Source organism: Cheilinus undulatus, linkage group 22, assembly GCF_018320785.1.
Source record: "Cheilinus undulatus linkage group 22, ASM1832078v1, whole genome shotgun sequence".
Classification (NCBI taxonomy): domain Eukaryota; kingdom Metazoa; phylum Chordata; class Actinopteri; order Labriformes; family Labridae; genus Cheilinus; species Cheilinus undulatus.
In genome coordinates, this window is record NC_054886.1 from 12,288,586 (window position 1) to 12,305,688 (window position 17,103).

The 17,103-nt window shown below is 38.5% G+C and overlaps 1 protein-coding gene across 2 annotated transcripts in view; it reads right to left on the reverse strand.

Annotated features, from left to right (window-relative positions):
* LOC121504525 (meiosis 1 associated protein) overlaps positions 1 to 17,103 on the reverse strand; it is a 43,489-nt gene that overhangs the window by 7,368 nt on the left and 19,018 nt on the right. For both annotated transcript variants that reach the window (XM_041779376.1, XM_041779375.1), the window contains exons 5-7: positions 2,496 to 2,651; positions 2,185 to 2,338; positions 468 to 609 (exon numbers count right to left, since the gene is read on the reverse strand). In XM_041779376.1, the coding sequence (XP_041635310.1) occupies positions 468 to 609; positions 2,185 to 2,338; positions 2,496 to 2,651 (452 nt within the window). The remainder of the gene's footprint in view (positions 1 to 467; positions 610 to 2,184; positions 2,339 to 2,495; positions 2,652 to 17,103) is intronic.

Consider the following 17,103-nt stretch of genomic DNA (forward strand, 5'->3'; position numbering starts at 1 on the left):
TCAATAAATTTTAGGTCATTAACAGCAAAAACCTATACAGTCTACTTTTATCAAAAAGAAAATTTACAGGAAGTAATTGATAAGAGAATTATTGAAGAATTTACTCGATAAAAAGAATCGATTATGGCATCGATATCAATAAAATCTTATCAATTACCCACCCCTAATTTTCAGGTTATCAAAATATAGACTGAATTGCTTGTTGTACTTTTTACTATTCCACTATATTTTTTAACTGTTTTCATTGTTGCTATAAAAAAGCACAAAGAAAGTTTGCATAATGCAAAAATGTCACCATAAAAAGGCAGAATTTAAAAAATTAGCTTAATCATCAACAAAATCAAACTGCAAATTCCAGACAAAGATTTCTTAGTCTCATAGTTTAAGCTTAAATAAAAGTGTGATTTTTTAAAAAATTATAACCTTTATTGTCAGAAATGTAAATAACAGCTCATGCATTTACACACCTGGAGAGTGTGGCAAAGAGCATGGAACAGGTTGTGGTTGGTCTCCATTTCATCCCAGTCCAGCTGCCAGCAGGTGGTGGGGCGGATCACCAGCGGCAGACCATACAACACACTTTCACACACTCCATCTGCACGCAGGCTCCTTCAGCACAGTGCACACAAACACACACAAGTAGATCTAAATGAAGGGCACAAGTTTTGTTTAAGAACAATTCTTCATGCACAGTAGCTTTCAATGTCAAAGAAGACGTCATCAACTTGAAGCTCCTATAACCTTTATCAGCAGAGTGCTGCCTGCAGACACACAACAAATAATGAGCAAAGTGGAGGCCGTTGACATCATCCCTGTCTGTCCTACAGCTTCATTTAAATGCCGGTCCTGTAAATGACTCATGAGTTTTGGTCTGAGTGGTTTAACAAAAAGTCCTCTCACTCAAAAGCACACATTGATTATTGAACAACTGAAGCAGTGGAAAATATTCAAACAAATGCAAATCAGGGAAACAGGAAGAAAACTGTCAGAGTGTGATCATAGAGTACGTTTCAGTAACTGTCTGGACATGTGGGTTTATTTTATCTATTTCATGAACAACAGTTTAAGCTTTTGAGCAGAGATGTTTATTCCATCACAATCTTGTTGCCCAGAGGGGATCATATTGTTGTTAAAAATGTGTTCAAAGAGTATTACTATATAAAGTATTTACAAAGAGACAGATTTTTGAGACTTTCAGCCAAGATTATGTAAAAGTTTGACTCAATTACATCAGAAAGGATAAAAAATGGCTTTTAGACTTACAGAAAACGTGTTTATATCAACCATGAACTGACTGATTAAGGACATTTTGCCATTGATAATGTGCTAAAGCTATACAGTATGCTTAATGCAATTTCTGATGAGTAAAATAACTGATTAGCTCTCTCCTTAGTACACTATTTGGTTGTGAGTTGTCATAATATGTCTACTTTGCAATTGCAACTGTAAATTTAAGTCTCAGTTGGTATTTCTGAATGCTTGGGTCATGTGTTTTGTGTCTGAGTTTCATATTGGAATAAAAAAATGAAGACTAGAATGTACTATATGCAGCTCTTCTATCTTCCTCAGAGTACTCTCCTCACAACTGAGTTTTTCAGGTATCAAGGCAGATGACTCCAGCAGAACAAAGCAGACTGAGATGTTACTGGAGAGTTTTATCTGATATTTCACCACTCCCTTCTTTCTCCCTATTATTGGAAAAAAAAGACTATGACTATTAAAATCAACTGACCCTAAATGTAAAAAGAGCAACATTGTTTTATCTTACATATTAAGTGGCAAACTAATATAATTACCTACAAAAGGAATGTTTGCACCTGCTTTAAAAAGGGAAGAAGTTAAAGGTTATTCAAACAAAGCTCATAAAATACAAATTTTTTGGGGTGGGGGTGGGGGTTAATAAAACCCTTGTTTGAGACAAATATACCACACGTGTCATTTATAAGAAAAAGGCCATTTTTCATAAGAATAAAGGACTTTGTCCTGCTGGTTAACAGCAAAAATAAAAAAGACAAAAGAGAGAGAGTGAGTCTGGGATAATTTTGCTGTTGAACTTACATATTACAGCTATTTAACAGTTAGTAAAAGGGGAAAACAGCCAGTACATTGCAGACATGTTTCAGGATTTTCCACTGTGAAGCACATCTTCAATTAATGCCCATCCCGTTAAGCCTCGTCTCTTACTTGATCACTCTCAGTTTCTGTGGAGGTTGGCTCTGATTGCCCTTTGAGATGGGCAAGAAGTCTCTGATGCTTTCTGTCTTCATTCCCAAGTTTGGATTCAAGGGGACAAGGGCGGGGCTTATGAGACGCTCCTGCATGTCACACTTAATACACACTACACAAGTAAAAAAAAAATATGCTGACAGGTTTGATGACAAATTTGATATTTACATAAGTAACACTTCTACTCACTGATCTATCCTGATTTCAGCTGAACTCACGTCCAAAACACCAGAGGACTTATGAAAAATGCTAGTCAGCGGTACTTGTACCTGGCATGGGATTGTCGAGTGGACTGGGCAGCAGGAGGTGGAGATGCTCTCTGTCCCCTCCTTGCTCTTGAAGCCACGCTTTCAACACCGTCTCCATGGCAAGGACACTGTTCTCCACCTGCTGCAGGTCAATCTCAGTTCCCAAAGTCAGACAGTCTGAAATCGAATACAAAAAGGTATCAGATTTGTATTTATTATCAATATTATTATTATAAATCTGAAAATACATGAGGGACAAAGTGTGAAGAAAACCATCCACTATTTAATCAAATGTTGATCTTAGATGGATAAAAAGCTAAAACTACCTAGGATCACTTTTGTTAATATACCCATATCATACCCAAGCAGCCTGCCCAATAAGTTTAAATATACTTCATGTTTTACATAAATATCAATTGTTTAAGTTTATTTTGAGGGGAAACAGCTTATTTTCATCTTTGACCACTAGATGGAAGCAAAACTAAATTAACTTTCCAAACCATGAGCTCAAGGACTGAGCAAACACTGAAGAATCCGGCTTTGTTGAAGTCTAACGGCTTCACTGTCTTTCCATGTTAACCAAAAACCTGTCCTGGTTTTCTGGTACTGATTTCCTAAAGAGTAGAAGGGGTGCATTATTGAAGTCTCTTACCAGATAAAGCTGATAGAATTAATCAGCACACTGTCTATTAGTCTTTGTGTCTTGTCTCACAGGACAATAACAGATGCTGTGCTCTCATCTTTTCCCACTGACTCCCACTTACCTTTATAGAAAACATCCGTCTTTGCTTGCTCTGTTAACCCCTAATGTGCATGCATTATTGCATACTAGACACAACCCTTACTGTCTCCTCTTCTCTTTTTCTGGTGTTTAATAGTTAATGACCCATCAGGAGCTAACTAATGGGACTAAAAGGAGAGGAAAGGATCAGGAGGCACAGAGCAGGGAGGGCTTAGGGATAAGACTGAGTGACTTTCAGGGAGAAAATTAGAAACTACAACTCTGCAAAGAGCTAAAAAGAATTACAGCTTTTAAAGTTCTCCTTATGAGTGCATGCTGTGGAATCGGACATGCCAAATTGCTTTTGTTCTTAATATGGAGGAAAAAGCTTTTGGGAATTTTCTGATAATTTGAATCAGCAGTATAATGTGAATGACATCCTGCAGCACTGTAATATTGCTATGCTACTGAGCCAAAGACAGAGGTGCTGCAGATAAAAAATGTAAAGGTTATGAGGAGAAATACAGAACAGAAAAATCTGTTGTACATGACCTTGCAAAACTAAAGAAGGAGATAAAGGGGAAGACAGGAGAGGTGTGTTTTTCCTCAACAGGAATGGTAGTACAGAGAAGAATCATGGAGAGACAGAGATGGAGGAAAATGGGTGGGTGAAAATCAATCGCCGTTCCCTCAGATAATGTCTGTCTTGGGAATCTGAATAGGAGGAGGAGACATGGTGAGTAAGAGGGGGATAGTAGGGATAGAGATACTGATGTAGCTAGAAAAGAACTGAAAGCTTGAATTACACAAAGAAAAGCAGCATAAAAAGACGGAAAAATACAAAAAAGCTGGTATAGACCATCGTGTTTAAAATATACTTCATAAGATAATAGATTGTGTATCTGTTTATGTTTGTGTAAGAGAGAAAGGGAGATAAGGGAGGAAATGAGATCCTTTGCTTCCAAAAGCCTAAAAACTGGAGGCAGTCTGTCTCGTGTGTGCCGTGTCAAACTGGTTCCTGCACAGCAATATAGTGTTGACTGAAGAGGATAGGTGAGGGTAGTTAACCTTGATGTGTGCGTTTGGAAAGAGTCCCAGCTTTAGTGATGCAGCGCTGTCTGAGTCTCTCCAACAGCCTTATCTGACTTCATGAATAATGTGTTTATACTCAAAGTCTGATTCAAAAACTGATTCAGACTCTTCTAAATCCTAGCTCAGCTTGTTAAGTGTAAGTATACAAGACTGACTGAATTTCCTAAAAGAAAAGACTAAATACATTTTTTTAAAGAGACAATAGAAGTGTCAAATAGCCTACTGTAACAAAATTCAAAGTTTTCACCAGAAGTTTTAGTCTGTTGAACTTTTGTTCTTTTGAAAATTAGACATTTTACCACTTCATGAAAATAATAGCTTATTTAGAATTTTTTTGGCAGCATTACATCCCTAAGTAGCATCCCCTCTTCTTTTAACAAGTCTTTAAATGTTTTTGAGGAGACCAGTTGATGGAGTTTTGGTGGAGGAATGTTGTTCCATTCTTGCCTGATGCAGGACTCTAACTTCTCAACAGTCCTGGGCCCTCTCTGCTAGATTTGTCTTTAAATGACGTGCCAGATGTGTTCTATTGGTGAAAGGTCTGGACTGCAGGCAGGCCAGTTCAACACCTGGACTCTTCTACTGCAAAGCTTGTTTTGATGGGTGCGGTTTGGTATGTGGTTTAGCATTGTCTTGCTGAAATATGCAAGGCCTTCCCTGAAAGAGACATTGTCTGGATGAGAGCAGCATATGTTGCTCTAAAACCTCTACCTACTTGTCAGCATTGGTAGTGTCTTTCCAGGTGTATAAGCTGCCCAGGTCATAGGCACTACAATGCAATCCCATACCATCAGAGATGCAGACTTTAGAACTGTGCCAGGATAACAACCTGGATGGTCCCTCTCCTCTTTAGTCCAAAGGACAGGGCGTTTCCAAAAAGAACTTCAAAATTTGATTCATCCGACCACAGAACAGTTTTCCATTTGGCCTCAAATGAGTTTTGGCCCTCAGAAAACAACATTGTTTCTGGATCATGTTCACGTATGACTCTTCTTTGCATTATACAGCTTTAACTTGCATTTGTGGATGGCACAAACTGTGTTGACCAACAAACATTTCTGGATGTGTTCCTGAGACCATGCAGTGATTTCCAGTACAGAACAATGCCTGTTTTAAATGCAGTGCTGCCTCAGGGCCTGAAGATCACGATCACCCACTATTGACTGTGAGCCTTGTTGCTTGTTCACAGAGATTTCTCCAGATTCTCTGAATCTTTAGATGATATTTTGGGCTGTAAGTGGTGGGGTATTCAAAGTTCAAAGGAACATTTTCCTGAAATTTTTCCAAAATTTTAAGATGCAGATTTTGCAGATTAGTGAACCTCTGCCCATCTTTACTTCTGAAGGACTCTGCTTCTTTAAAATGCTCCTTTTACATCCAGTCATGTTACTGACCTGTTTCCAATTAACCTAATTAGTTGAAAAATGCTCCTCCAGCTGTTTTTCCATTAGCACCACCTACTTTTCCAGCCTTTTAGTACCTGTCCCTATTTTTATTTGAATGTCAGGAGGAGATTTTTTTTTTATCTAATTGTAAAATGTCTCTGTTTCAATGTCTGATATGTTGCCTTGGTTCTATTGTGGATAAAATATGTTTTTTTTTTTGGGAGATTTTAAATTCATTGCATTCTATTTTTATTTACATTTTACACAGCATCCCAACTTTTTTGAAAATGGAGTTGTACCTTTATAGCCTCAAATAAAAAATCATTAAACCAAGGGAAACTTTCAAACAAAAACAGCTTATTAAGAAGAAAAAACTACATAAATTTAACCTTACATAAGAAATGTAAAGAAAACACTGTCAGTGCCATAAAAAGTGAAACACTGATGTCAATCTGGAGACATCCATAAGATTAGAACATACATTAAATTAATTAGAAGTTTGTTTGTAGAATGTTGTAGAAGAAACTGGTTGAATTTAATTGTGGTTGGGATACTTTATTAAGACTTCCACTACAAGATGCAAGTTCTGCTGTAAAGGTGTAGAAGCAGAGCAGGTTGCCCACTGATTTAAAAAGTGTAATCCACGACCAGGCAGAATGCCTTAAGTGGCTGGAAGACTGAAACAACGCTGTATAAATTCTGACTTCAGAGGTGCCCTACCTTTGCAAGATACAAGGGTAACATATGTGATATGTAAGGTAAAATATATATCACAAAATAATCAGTTATGGCCTTTGAGGACATGAGTCTAACTTTGACCATATGTGCAACAAAAATCTGAAAACAAAGGCAGGTCATGCAAGTTTGTCTAAAAATAATGTAAATTTTGTATTTGATTCAGTGCATAGACATGTGTAAAAGTTGTGAGAAACAATGTCTAAAAACCAAGCCAGACAGTCACGTAACAGAGGAAAATTAGAGGCAAACTTTCATACAGATACAAATCTCACTGCACTTATTTGTGTTTAAACAAAATGTGACATTTGTTTGTTAATAATGAGAAGCCTTGCTTTTTCAATCCAAACTTTGCTTTCTATTATTTAGTTTTAACAATCTGTATTCTGTGTCCACCTGTCTAACCGTCATACATCAAATTCTGTTGAAGGCATTAATTTCATTGTTGTTACTTTAGCTGACACCATGGTGGTGCTGTGTGGCCTTTGAATCATCACTGGTGCTTGAAAAACACAAAACATTCAAGATTCACTCTAACACACACACGCACGCTTGCACACACAGAAAGAACTTTGAAGGACAATTTGATTAGATTAAATTGTGATGACTTTAATTTTGTTTTAATTTCCCCTGAGACACCTTTTTTAAGAAACAACTTTTAAGTGTTTTTATAAGGGGTCGGGCTATTTTTCATAACTCTGCAAAGTACTAGAGACCTCAGTTCAACCTGAATGCTATTTTGACATGAATATTTAATCTCAATTGATCTCTCAGAATTGAAGTCCACCTTGCAGGTGTTTGCTACCTACATATTTAAAAACACAATGTGGAAACACAAGGTTTGCTAACCCTGTACTAATAAAAAATATCACCCTGGGAGTAAACTACATTCCTTGTTTTCCTGGATATTCTCCTCCCTCTTATTGATCATGCCTGTTCTTTTTTCCCCCCCTGACTCTCAACAACACTCCAGCCCACATCCAGTAACAGGTCCTTCCATTGTATGTTGTGCAGCAAATGCATTGCCCTCATCACCATCGATCAATGTAGCATTAGCACTGTGGAAAACAGGAGCACAGGAAGCTGTTGAAGTACTGGAGGAGGAGGTAGAGTTATGCCCTACGTCTGTATTTGAATCAGTTTGATCAACTACTTCAGAATAATATATCAGAAAGCCTTGATAAAGCCTGTCTTCATCCACATGACAGAACTTAAGTTTTAAAGGCATATCTCTGATCATATAACATTTACAATAGCTAACTGTGATATCAACCTAGTCTATCCAGGGTGTTATAAAGTTCAACATAAATGCTGAGATAAAAGCAGAGTTGATGAATGCAGGTCTGTGGAAATTCCCTCTGCCATCCATATGAGTGACAATGACAGCACACACTCTGTCCTTGTCTGCCAGTGTGTCAGCATGCACATTAATGATGAATAGCTCATTGATGTAGTTTTGGCCTGTGACAAATAGGACATTGATCATCTGGTCTATACACAAGTGTTCAACACAACAGTGGCAGTGTGACCTAATTGCTTAGCAGTAACTTATGGTGAAGCCACGAGGTCATGGAAAATATCAAAGCAGACAGACACTTACAATACAACAAGACTCTGGCTGTCATCTGGGTGTCATCACTGAGAATGAGGCATGAGAAAAAAGAAAAAGGAATATAAATGTCTACATGAGAAGGTCTCATAGGGAGAACATCCTTTCATGAAGGCTCATTAGGTAGATGACCAGTTTCTTGGAGTAAATTTTAAAAAATCTAGTTAAAGTTACACAAACAGCTGATGGAGTAAAGTAGCAGAGTGAGTGGCAATGGCAAGAGATCAACTGTGTAGTTTCAAGCAGAATCTTGAAACAGGAGAGAGATGGATGGAAGGGAAGGACAGAGAGACTCTTAGAGGATGGCAGCTGGAGGACCTCTTTGAAGATTTTGAAACAGACAAGAGGGCAGATGATGAGAAGAGCTCTGCTGAGAGTATGAATAGAGGCACACAAGACTGAAGAGGAGAGAGGGAAAAGGCCTGTGGAAGTAAGAAAAGCAGGAACTAAAGATCAGACATCTGCCATTTTGAAGGCTATACAGTGACGACAACTTAGAAAAACTGAACTGCCTTGAGCAAATAAAAACACAATTCTTCAGCAATCAACTAAAGCTCCCTCTTGTAGATGAATCCCACAGCCGTTTTGTGGGCACTGCCATCTTGGATGGCCGCCATAACTGCAGTGGTAACTTGTGTCTCCTGCCGTCTGCTGACTGGCAGCAGGAGATAGCTGGATTAACAACATCAAACAGCTGCTGCTGATAAAAGTTGGCTCCCTTGATCAGAGAATCTTAACTTTACTTATATGTTACATATTTGATAGTGCTGCCCTAATATGACTACTATCTACTTCAGGAATAGGGACAAACATGACCAATCCACCATGTATGAGTTTTCAACAAGTCTGTGACACGTCTCCTGAGGAATCCCAGCCCATTCTTCTTTGGCAAAGCTCTCAAGCTCCTACAGATTTGATGGCCTTCTGGCATGGACCTTCGTCTTCAGTTCATCCCACAGATTTTCAATGGGATTTAAGACAGGGCTTTGTGCAGGCCTCTCAAAAATGCTCACTTTGGTCTTCTGAATAGTTCTTCACCAAGAGCCACATATGTTTTGGGTCGTTGTCATGTTGGAGGACAAAGTAACGAACCAGACCCAGTTTTGTTGCTGACTGCTTCAGGTTTTCTTTCTAAATCTCCACATATCCTTCTTTCTTCATGGTTCCTTCCACCTTGACAAGGTTTCCAGTTCCACATACACTGAAGCATCCCCACAGCATAACACTCCCACCACCATGTTTCACAGTGGGGACAGTGTTCTTTGAGTGATAACGTCTCTCCCTTCTTTCTCCAAACATCACTGATGTCTCTGTGGCCAAAGAGCTCTAGTTTAGTTTTATCTGACCAAAGGACATGCTTCCAGTATTCATAATCCTTCTCCAGGTTGTCCTTTGCACACTTCAGTCTGGCTTGAAGGTGTCTCTTCAGCTAAAGGGGAGTTTTTTATGGTCTGCAACCTCTCAGTCCATTCCTGTGCAGGGCTCTAGTGATGGTCTTCTTTGAGACTACAGTTCCTGACTTGACTAAGTCATTCACAAGTGTCTTGGCAGTTGTTCTTGGGTCTTTAGACACATCTCTCACTAGATTTCTTTCCAGAGACTCTAAAATCTTTCTCTTCCTACCTCTGCCAGGCTTGTTCTGGGCTGTGTGTCTCTCATTGAATTTCTTGATGATACTTCTCCCTCCAGTTCTTGACACTTGAAAACGCTGTGGTAACTTTGTAGATCCTTCTCCTGCTTTGTGAGCATCAACAATTCTATTTCTCAAGTCTAAACTGATTTCTTTTGGTTTTGTCATGGTGTCTTCTCAAGTGACAGCCTAAAGTTTTTCTGAGACTTCTATACTGTTTGTAAAATGAGAAATAACCCTTGGTTTTATCTTGATTTTACAACATTGCAAAGTTAAGGCACGTCATTGACCAACAGTGGTTTTTTTCTATGGCTCGAATGAAAGGTCAGTTCTAAAGGGGAATAATAATTTTGACCCTGGTAGTTTTTGGTTTAGTACAATAGTTTTGTCTCTGAGTGCAAAGTAAAATAATGTAAACACCCAAAATAAAACTAGGATGTTTGGAAAAGCTGTTTAACAGCACTTATGAAATACTTGAGAAAAACTGAAATTGTCATAGGGGGGCTAATAATTTTATCCTCAACTGTACATATGTAAATATGTACATATATACAGTCATGGACGAAAATAGTGGCACCCCTAGAATTTCTCCAGAAAATACACCATTTCTCCCAGAAATTGTCGCAATCAAAAATGTTTTTGGTATACAAATGTTTATTTCCTTTATGTGCATTGGAACAACAGAAAAAAGCAGAATAAAAAAGGCCAAAATTAACATAATTTTACACAAAACTCAAAAAAAAGGACCAGACAAAATTATTGGCACCCTCAACTTCATATTACACATCCTTGGGAAAAAATAACTGAAACCAATGGCTTCCTGTAACCATCAACAGGCTTCTTACAACTCTCAACTGGAATTTTGGACCATTCTTCTTTTGCAAACTGCTCCAGGTCTCTCAGATTTGAAGGGTGCCTTCTTGCAACAGCAATTTTAAGATTTCTCCATCAGTGTTCAAGGGATTTAGATCTGGACTCATTGTTGGCCACTTCAGAACTCTCCAGCGCTTTGTCTCCAAACATTTCTTGGTGTTTTGTGAGGTATGTTTGGGGTCATTGTCCTGCTGGAACACCCATGACCGCTGACGCAGACCCAGCTTTCTGACACTAGGTTCGACATTGCACCCCAAAATCTTTTGATAGTCTCCAGATTTCATGATTCCTTGCACACAGTCAAGGCACCCAGTGCCAGAGGCAGCAAAACAATTCAAAACATCCTTGAACCTCCACCATGTTTGACTGTAGGTACTGTGTTCTTTTCTTTGTAGGCCTCATTCTGTTTTCTGTAAACGGTAGAATGACGTGCTTTTCCAAAAAGCTCTACCTTAGTCTCATCTGTCCACAAAATGTTCTCCCAGAAGGATTGAGGCTTACTTAAGTACATTTTTGCAAACTCCAGTCTGGCTTTTTTATGTCTCTTTGTCAGCAGTGGGGTTCTCCTCTGTCTCCTGCCATAGCGCTTCATCTCATTCAGATTACGACGTATGGTCTGAGCTGACACTGTTGCACCCTGACTCTGCAGGACAGCCTGAATTTGTGTGGAAGTTGACTGAGGATGTTTATCCACCATTCCAACTATCCTGTGTTGCATTCTTTTGTCACTTTTTTCTCTTCCGTCCACATCCAGGGAGATTAACCACAGTTCCATGGGTTATAAACTTCTTGATTATTTTACGCACAGTGGACAAAGGAATTTCAAGATCTCTGGAAATGGTCTTGAAACCTTGAGATTGTTCATATTTTTCCACTATTTTGCTTCCTAGGCCCTCAGACAATTCTCAGCCCTTCTTTCTCTTCTCCATGCTTGGTGTGACACACACGGAAACACAACACAAAGGTTGAGTCAACTTTTATACATTCTAACTGGCTTCAGGTGTGATTTCTATATTGCCAGCACCTGTTACTGCCACAGGTGAGCTTAAATGAGCATCACATGCTTGAAATAAAATGATTTACCCACAGATTTTAAAGGGTGTCAGTAATGTCGTCTGGCACATTTTTTGAGTTTTGTGTGAAATTATGTTAATTTTGACTTCTTACTTCTGCTTTTTTGTGTTGTTACAAAGCACATAAAGGAAATAAACATGTGTATACTAAAAACATTTATAATTGCAACAATTTCTGGGAGAAATGGTGTATTTTCTAGAAAAATTTCATCCATGACTGTATGTATTTTTGTACATATATATATACACACAGATACATATGTATGTTCATATATATATATATATCTATTCAATATATATATATCTATAGATAGATAGATAGATAGATAAATACCTCACCGAATGCATATTTTTTATTTATTGCAAATTGGCATGTCTTTTATGATTGTTTGCACCTCTTACTTTATCACATTCCCTTATAAGAGGACAGTCATATATTTATCACAATTATATGTGTGATAAAAGCCATCCATAATTCACTTGATCCTCTTCAGAAGAATACCTTTGTATGGTAAATCTGTGATAAGCGTCAACTCTCATACAGGACTCTTCATTAAGTAAAGACTTGTCTGCTCTGCAATTCTCTTTTTCTCCCCAATGTTTACAAAAAGGTGCAAATGAGAATGTTTTATCATGTTCAGAGAAGGGTTAAGGTGCTCAGTAAAATGAACAAATTTAATCAAGTTAAACAGTTTTTTTAGCCTTAACACAAGGCTAACAAAATGCCAAAGTAGAAAAGATGGGTGCAAGTCATCAGAGAACTGAGAGAAAAAACCACTCATCCACCTTCTTGTGTGTTTGTTAGCTGTGAAGCACTCTGAATGACCCTTCACTGAGTGTTTTAATACTTCTTTCTCTTTCTTTAGTCATCCATCTACTGTTCTAAATGCACCACAAAAAAAGAAGAAAAAAGAAAGAAAAAAGGCAACAAAGAATAACTGGAGAGGCTCTATTGGCTGCAAACTATGCAACTGCAGCCAAAACCACAGAGGCCCCACCCTATTACAATAAAGGGACTTCCTCTTGTCGAGATTTTCAGCATTTAAGGTTTCACTGTACATCTACAACATTTGTTTTCTCATGAAGCTCATAGATAGAAAGTATAACAGGTAAGGCAGATTTAAACTGAGACAGACAAATAAAAAAGGAGTTGTTTTGTGTTCCTAATTTTGTGCAGGGAGCAGCAGAACCAGGAGATCTCTCAGTGTCGGACAAATAGGTTCCATAGCCTGGTGTGAAGAGTGATGCCAGCCCCCTATCTGTATGACCACCTGCTGCTCTGCTAACATCAAACAGAGGTGTAAACAGCCCGTCCTTGGAATAAAGTGTGTGTGGCCAGATGAAACACATCCATTCATGAAACTGATGCATCTTTGTCGTCAATCATCCTCCACTTTATTAAACTACATATAAATGGCACCAACAGACAATACCATGTTTTTTTCCCCTCTTTCTTGCTGCATTATACCAATTTAACTACTGGCTATGTAATCTGAGTGTACAGTCTGTGCAGTGAGTTTCCTTCCTGTCTGCGTAAGTTTTGAAGTAGTGGTTGGTGTATGAGAGAAAGTCATCAGGACAGGGTGGGGTTTCCTCCTGAGCACCTCTGGGCACTAAAATCCATCACACACAAACTGAACTTGCTGACTCTAAGGGAAAGTTTACTGAATCGAAGAGACAGAAAAAAATTGAGAGGAGGTGATAGATGTTATATTCCTTAACAGCATGGGACGTACTGTGCACAGCTCCTTTTAACAGGAAAATGTAGTAACTTTTATTATTGTTTGGCCACTGCAGTGGTTATATTTGCAGTCCCACTTCCCTGCATTTATAGTATTTTTATACTCTATTTATACATAGGAACAATGAGAAAAGGAGCCCAAGTCTGACTTGGTTTTTCAAGCAAGGGTCAAGACTGGAAGTGGTAATGTCCAGGATGCAGACGCTTGCATTTTGCTAGGAATGCAAGATTTATGATTGGCCTGTACAGCCTGTATTAAGAGATTGAATACAACCACTGTTACTTGCTATGAGCCCAAATAATGCACTATTTAAAAGAGGAGGCAGGGTCTAAAAATGTCCAAAATTTGCATTTAAATATGGCCCTTGGGTTTAGTCAAAATTTGGGTCAGGTTGCAGGGCCAATGTTGTTCCTTGCCCTAGTAAACACAATAGATACCGACTCATTTATGATTCTTCACTCTGCAAAAGCTCCAAGGTTTCGACTCACTGTGAAGAGGAGTTGCCTTTGGGGAGTGATGAAATTTCACATTATGATTATAATGTAAAAAAAGATATGGCTGAAATATTCTGAGCATTCAAGATTACAACTTGGCTTACTGTTTCATAATACTTGGCTGCGGGCCACTGGATGATAATTCTACTCTCAAGAGACAAAAATTTTCAGTGTCATTATTCTTCCAACTGAAAATAGATTTCTGGGACATATGCTGTTCTAAGTGCAACTGTGGGGGCGTGGAAATGGTTCAAGTGTTCTTTATAACACAAGTATGGAGAAGGTGAACAGTTCCAAACAAAAAAGGGGCAAAACCTTTTTCATTGTGGCAGTCGCAAACTTTAAAAGCACAGTGCTGGAGGCAGAGTGACAGTTACCCTAATTACAAATTTAGATTAAAATAATACCCCACAATGCTCTGGAACATTTATACCTCAAAATATGACCTAAAAGAAACTGTTTTCATGTCACTTCATCATGTAAAGAGCATGTTTATTGAAGTTAATAAAACAAGGTTAAAACCTAGTATAAGGCTGACTGCAACGATCTGGGATTCCTGTTGAAATGCCTGACTTAATTGTGTTTTTTGCAGAGTGATTGGTTTTAATTGTAGTGTCCATTATTCCTGTGGGTTGAGAACTGAAGGATCCTAAAAGTTAAAAACATAAAGCCCTGTCAGCAGGAAACAGCTAACCTGACACACCAGATTGACTGATACAGTATATCCACTGAATGAATGTATTTCACATTCATCTGGGAAAGCTCCTTTAAGAAGTGTTTGGGAAGGACTTTTCAAAATGGGCCAATCAGAGCGACACGACAAAATGACATTGTGCACATGTGCCACTCTTCAGCTGACAGGCTACCACTAATGTAGAATGCCAATGGTAGAGCATCTCGGTGAATAAACTGATGCCAAGGCCGCTCAAGGGACATGCAAAAACATCTTCTCTGTCAAGACAAGCTTTCAGTGTGGCTCTTTGCTCTTGTTTTAAAAAGAAATTAATCCAGTATGAATTAAACTGCCGCTTTCCTACAGCTACATCCAAGCTAACGGCTACCGCAGAAGCAGCTGTTGGCTACACCAGCAATCCCCACCCATAATGTTCACAAACCAAGCGGCAACCTCCGGTCCTGAAAAATGAAGCCATTGCGCAAGTGCAAAAAATTGCAATACAGTGAGTGTCCACTTGAGGCTGGCTGTGGGAACACCGGAAGTCACGTACATAACACATTTTTTTTTTACGCAAAAAATAAACTGGTTTACAGCCTGGTTTAAAAAACCGAACATGTCTTATTAGCTAATGTCTTCATAAACATACTGTACAGGGGTGAATTTTCTGTACCACAATAGATTATATTTAAGAAAAACCTCACTGCGCACTAATTGGTAAGTCTCATTTGATTGACAGATAGCTTGACAGGCAACGCTACCTTTCTGTCAACAAGAAGGCTAGCTTTAGTGTTAGCTTTGAGGAAGTCGAGCTCAGTGGGCGGGCTCTTGTCTGCCGTTAGGTTGATCCAAGTCCAGCTGAGACAGTGATTTCAATATGGAGACCGCCACGGATTGGCTTCAAAAGCTGTTTAAGTCTGCCTATTGTAATCATATAGCTGATGCCACACAGGCTTAGTCCAATTCTTTTTACAGTCTATGTCACAAACCTATGCTGAAGCAGGTCAGCAGAAGGGCGAAACCCTCTTTCAGATCATAAAAAGGTAACAGTGTTGTTTTAATTCTATATTTCCTACAGAAACATGGTCCAGTAGTTCTAGTAAAACTGACGCTACGCTAAAGTTACACCTGAGGTAATCACTGCAGTAAAGGCAGTCATTACAAATGGCTCTGAGTAAAACTAACCCCGCCTATAGTGCAACTCTGGAGGGCTCTGAAAGTGTCATCACTCAGGCAGTCAGTCACATACAAACCCATGTGTAGGGCCGACAATGGCAGTTAGTCAACAAACAAACAAACAAACAAACAAACTCGACTTTAAATCATAACTTAATTTCATTCTAAAGCTATGGAAATGTTTTAAAGGTTTTGATTTCTAAGAAATGTCACATGGCATAATTAAAGAGATACAGCCTTTATTCAGTGGATGAAAGTTTGTGTAAATTATAATTTAAAAGAAGGGGATTGTTTGTCTTAGAAAAACAGCAAAAAATCCAAGTGGTTAAAACAGAGGTTAAAATAAATCTAGCTAAATATATGGCAATGTAAGACAGATAAGTTATGAATAAGAAAAAACTAAAGAGGGACCAGGACAGGCCTATTGTGCAGAACATCCTGAAATCATGAGGAAAGAGAGATTTGGAATCGTTAACACAACAAAGAATTTCTTTCTCCCAAAAACTGACAGAGGATTGGAAGCGGGGAGATAGAAGTGATTATGTAGCTGGAGACAGAAGAGAAAGAAACAAGAACACTGTCATCTCATCCCTCTTTACAGGTTTGCTGAGTAAGGTGTAGGTACTGTAGCAAAGGAGCAGAAAATATATGTAGGGATCGCACACATTTACACACACAGTAGCAAACTGTAATAACAGATACTCTGAAGTCTCTGTTTAAAAGGCATAAATATTTGACGCACATAACACACACAGGTCTACAATCATCTGTGTCGAACATGCAAACACGTTCAATTTCATAAACACAAGCTCTCTATTCTTTTAATTACCACAACTGTCATCTGTACCATGTGAAAGCTACTCATCCCTTGACCAAAATGGACTTACAGACCGTGTGAGAGAGAGGAACAGAAGAAAAGGAATTAAGAGATTGCAGGGATGTGGGGAGGATTAGGGGATATATAATAAGCTATGATCCTCTCCTACAGAGAGTTGGATCTAAGACTTGCTGATGAGCTGTCAGTTTTAAACATTTTTTCTCAACATGTAAGTCTGTTTTTGTAAGGCTTTCACTTTTTTTTCTCAGATCTGTCAGGTAAAACAAAAGCAGTGAATATGGCAGAGAGCTTTGTTTAAAATTTACTTGATGAACAGCAGCGATGTGCATAAATCTTCAGCAGGGTGGTGGTGAGGTTGCAGTTTCTCACAAATGGACCATCTTTCGTGTTTTTGTTTGTTAGCTTGATGCTAGCAAACAAAAACAGGCTTTTTATTTAACATACATAAAAGGGCTATATGTAAGGGGCAAAGGAGGTAAGTAGAGCCATAATAGCATGATCTACCTAGCTTAGCATCGAACAAATTAGTTGTTTATGCTGCGTGATACACTGAATATATATAGGCTAATTTGTTACTTAGTGACTGCT